General features: G+C 33.9%; 1 protein-coding gene across 1 annotated transcript; it reads left to right on the top strand.

Moving 5' to 3' along the window:
- Positions 1 to 1,682: 1,682 nt before the first annotated feature.
- LOC143589543 (uncharacterized protein At4g06598-like) lies at positions 1,683 to 4,091 on the top strand. Its single transcript, XM_077070275.1, has 4 exons — positions 1,683 to 2,359; positions 3,513 to 3,588; positions 3,696 to 3,822; positions 3,898 to 4,091. Exons 1-4 carry the CDS (start codon positions 1,683 to 1,685, stop codon positions 4,089 to 4,091), a joined length of 1,074 nt encoding a protein of 357 aa, XP_076926390.1.
- Positions 4,092 to 4,802: the final 711 nt, after the last annotated feature.

Genomic DNA, 4,802 nt, shown 5'->3' with positions numbered 1-4,802 from the left:
TATTTGCTAGCCTTTTTAGTTAATTAAGTCACCAGTGGTCACCTGCAAGAACAAATCAAAGCCATGATCGAAATACCATTAGTGCTCGGGAATCCCGCTCTAGATCAGGGATCCCAGAGAGAATATTGATGTTGATTGGTTCGTTTGGTTTTATTTCCATGGATGATGGACCATACAATGTAGATTGGAGAGGCATGATGCAGGGCAAGCTTTTTCCTGATATGAAACATTGTTAAAATTAGAGGCGGTGGTATAGCGATAAAGTTTAAAGTCAGGGGAGCCAATTGTGATAAACTCATAAGTGCCCTCTTCCTTTTCTTACAACTCAACCTGCAAGTTGACAAAAGATGTTGCGGATTTTATCATTTTTATTTACTTTTATTAAACTTTACACAATTTTAATTAAAAGTTTTTTATTTTTATTTATTTATTTTTTAAAAGTATAAAAAAACTAACTAAATTATTTTCTACACTGTTACACTTTTATTAATTACTTGAATTTGAATACATGTATAATCTTTTTTTTACTACATGACATATCAAATACATATATACTTGTTAAGTTAAAGTTCATATGACACCATTTTATGTAACCCGGTTTTAGTTTTATTATTATAAGTCTTATATTTTGTTTTTTATTAAAGCTAGAAAATTAAAATTAATGAGGTCTATAGCATCAAAATTAATATAGACGGTTGGCATTCCGTCTTAGCAAAGGTCACTCATGCATTGTGGTTTCAAACACTATTAAATGGTTAAAAATAACTTTTCGATGAAGTTTATATAGCTAACTAATAAAGTTGATTATAAATATGTAGTTATGCACATTAAAAACGATTTATAAATAATTTATTTATTATTATATTTGATGACAACAGAAGTAGTAAATAAGAAAAACGAGGGTGATTGGGATTCCTTATTTTTATCTTCTTATAACTTATTGACTTTTGTAAGTTAAAAGAGTGTTTGGATAATGTTACTTTTTTAAGTTTTTAAAAAAGAAGAAAGAAGTTTTGATAAATTAAGATATTGTAACTTATCAAAAACTGCTTAAATAAGTAAAAAAAAAAAAAAAAAAAATTGTAAATAAGAATCCCAAACATGGCCTACATAATCAGGAAGGGTGAAAACAAGAACATCTCATTTGGGTTGTCAATCAGTCAACCAATAAACCAGTGATTCCTGAGACCAACATAATAATCCATGAACAACAACAACAAGCTCTGATTCGATTTGATTTCAAATCCTCTCATCTGGCTGATCGATCACATTGCCTGTTTCTGAAGATCTGTACTGCTTAATTAGAGGTATGCGTCGATTTTAGTTCCAAATCAATGATTCTGATTCATAATTGGAGAATGTTGCCTTAATTACTCTTTCTTTGATTGTAAACGTAAACACTTGTTTAATTGAATTGAAGTCAGTCTGACCTAGTTTTGTTGTAATCTGAATCTGGAATTATAGAAAATAATAATCTAACACTCACGCTTCCAAACCCTAAACTTTCGTCAACAAAAAGTCAAATCTGAACCAGTAGCAACCACATTGACTGCACTTCCAAATTCACATGAAACATCGGCAAAGTAATTGCTTAATGGAATTTGGAACAAGTTTAATGCTTTCATTACAAGTTTTCATATCTAGTAAACATTTCGTTTTAGTGTTTATCAGGGATCTGTACAATGGCAAACTCCAGTAGGCCTTCAACAATGAAAAGTATCATGTACAATGGAAAACACTCGTTACTCCCCCCCAAAAGCCCATTTACCAGCATTACTCCATCATATGCGGATTATGTCCCAAGTTCTGCAATTGGGCCTGGCCCAAAAGGTCCATCGAAGAATAGAAACGGGAATCCACATCATCAGCGTACATCCTCCGAAAGCTTTCTGATAGAAGAACAACCTGATTGGCTGGATGATCTTCTTAACGAACCCGAAACACCTGTAAAACGAGGGCACAGGCGTTCGTCAAGTGACTCGTTTGCATACATGGAAGCTGCTAATGCTGCTTACAATGAATATCAAGCACAAACCGAAAACCGTTTGAGAAACTTGAGCCCTGCTCCTTCATGGGGATCTCAAGACTTTGACTTGTATAAAGATTTCCAAACCCCGTCTTTTTATGCGGATCCCAATGCGATGTTTAATAATAAGAATCGTGCATCGACACATAACTTTGTTCTTCAACGTTCTAAATCTCCCGGTTCGTCACGAGAAGGTGATAAAAATACCTCCATTGCAACTGAGAAGAAAGAAGCAGTTGAATCTGCACGGAACGATCCAGATGCTTCTGAAAGAAAAGATCCTGCTGGCAACAAGGGTTCCACATCAGAAACAGACACAAAACGGGCCAAACAGTAAGCAAATTTACTAGCTGACTTCTTTCTCTGTTGGTTATATAGGACAAATGACCCTATCTAATAGCGTCTTATTAATAAGTTTTCCTATAGTGTTGGCATACTCGAATAGGCTTGTAAATGAACCAAACGTTCAGTGAACTGTTTCGCAGGAAGTTCATTTATGTTTGTTCATTTAATAAACAAACGAACATGAACACAATTTTTTGTTTAAATAATTAAACGAACTAACATGAACAAATGTACCTGATACGTGCATGTGCATGTATTAATATAATTATTAGTATTTGTTTATTTCTTTATTTAAGTTAATTAGTAATTGGTCTATGCGTTAGTAGTGGGTAGTTTAATATTCATAGTGGTTAGTTTATTTAGAGTCATATTAGCAAGTAGTGGGTAAGTGGTTTGTATGGCTATTTATAGTTACTTTGTATTTGTTTTAGCATGAATGAAATATTGAAAATGGTGCTCCAAAAGAGTGTCTCTATCTTTCTCATCTAATTCTTGGGAGTGTTTGCCTACTACAAAAGGCTAGGGAGATTAACCATCTCGAATTGGTTACTATCAGTCTCTTTTATTCATTTACATTCATGAACGTTTGTTTATGTTCTTTCATTTACATTCGTTTATGCTCAGTTATAGTTCATTCGTATAAATATTTATTCAAATATATTTATTATTAATATCAATTTGATTTTCATATTTTGAATCGATTTGTTTGGATATATCTCCAGTTTTGAATTGTTTGATGTTACGATGATATTATTTTAGACGTTAATTTGGATATTCATGTTTACTTTCAACTCTTTTTGGTTTATGTTTGTTCATTCATGTTCAGTTGTATTCGTTTGTTTTTTCGTTTATATTCATTTTTTGTAATTTACGAACATTTGCGTTCGTTTACGTGAACCATTCGTTTAGGATATTAACGAACAAACATAAATGAACACGAGGACGAACACATTCATTTTCTTAATGGACAAACATGAACAAGAAAATCTATTCATTTTGAATGTTCATGTTTGTTTGTTTGTTCAGATAAATTTAAATGAATGAACACGAACTAGCCCTGTTCGTGTTCTTTCAGTTTGTTTACTTATAAAATGAACTTATCTAATAGCATCCATTAATATCCTATAATGACCTAATACAGGCAATTTGCTCAACGTTCGCGGGTCCGGAAGCTTCAGTATATTGCTGAGCTGGAAAGGAATGTACACGCTTTACAGGTAGATTAGAACACGAAAAATATTACTTTTTATATGTATTTCTCATTGTCTCGTATCTATTCAAACCAGGCCATATTAATATATTATATCCGCCGCTATGTTTGCAGGCAGAAGGTTCTGAGGTGGCTGCTGAGGTGGAATTTCTAAACCAGCAAAGTCTTATTCTGGGCATGGAGAATAAAGCATTAAAACAACGGTTAGATAATTTGGCTCAGGAGCAACTTATCAAATACAGTAAGTTTCTATTAGAATCATCTAATTATCTTTAAAAGAATCAAACGACCTCATGGAATCAACTTGTTTTATCAGTGGAGCATGAAGTTCTTGAGAGGGAAATAGGGAGACTGCGGGCCTTATATCAGCAACAGCAACAACCACCGCCACCGCCACCTAACCACCGGCGAACCCCCGGCAAGGATAAACTCGAAGCTCAATTTGCAAACCTTTCTTTGAAAAAAGATTCCGGTTCTACAAGTGATGTGACCGGCCCACTCCAAATATGATCCAAATGCAAAACAACCATTTGCAAGTTTCTCTAGCAGTTTATTTGCTTTTGGGGCCCAGCCCGGGCCAGGCTGTTTCTGTGTTGCTAAATTTAGTAGCTTGCTCTGCACCTGGTAGTCAGTTGGAGACTCGCCGGAGGTGGTAACCATAGAACGTGATGTTCTCTCGCGTATGCTAGTTGATAATTATTTTGTGCAATGCTGTTTAGAAATTTGTTTAATTATTGCTCTCGGTGACGTTTCTTAATTGAACTTGTTTTTGTAATTGTTATAGTTAGAAGTGTGAGACAGACAAAAGCACTACCAGATTTGATGTTTTTTTTTTTTTTTTTAGGTAGGTGTGTTGAGGGAAGTTTATATCTGGGTCTGACACCATTTATTTGAAAATTTTTATCAGGTTGAATAAACGTTCTAAAGATTAATAGTTTTCAACAAGCATGTGAGAATGATTTCACCTTCAAATGTGTTGGTTTACCAAAGAAGAAAAAGGAATTTAATTGATTTTATAGTAGGGTGGCTGGTGACGATAAGGTGAAGCTACGGCAGAGGGAGTTTATTCGAGACGGTGGTGGTGCTTGCTGGGTAGTGCCTCTTTATTCTGATTTCTTTTAAATTACTTACTTTTATAATAATAATAATAATAAGAATCATCCGGATTGACTTGTATAATTTGAGTAACCCACATTCATTGGTTTAAAAATTTGCTGCATA

The sequence above is a fragment of the Bidens hawaiensis genome, unplaced genomic scaffold (genome assembly GCF_021521415.1).
Source record: "Bidens hawaiensis isolate Kalapana, Puna unplaced genomic scaffold, B.hawaiensis_p1.1 tig00037613_1, whole genome shotgun sequence".
In the NCBI taxonomy this organism is placed as follows: Eukaryota; Viridiplantae; Streptophyta; class Magnoliopsida; order Asterales; family Asteraceae; genus Bidens; species Bidens hawaiensis.
Note: the sequence above shows the minus strand (reverse complement) of the source record. Positions and strands in the feature narration are given on the sequence as shown.

What these genes read in the sequence shown, in the direction of transcription:
- LOC143589543 (XM_077070275.1), top strand. Translation starts at nt 1,683, where the DNA reads ATGGCAAACTCCAGTAGGCCTTCAACAATGAAAAGTATCATGTACAAT. An exon ending in GACACAAAACGGGCCAAACA is followed by an intron (nt 2,360 to 3,512) that starts GTAAGCAAATTT and finishes GACCTAATACAG; the next exon opens with GCAATTTGCTCAACGTTCGC. An exon ending in GGAGCAACTTATCAAATACA is followed by an intron (nt 3,823 to 3,897) that starts GTAAGTTTCTAT and finishes TTGTTTTATCAG; the next exon opens with TGGAGCATGAAGTTCTTGAG.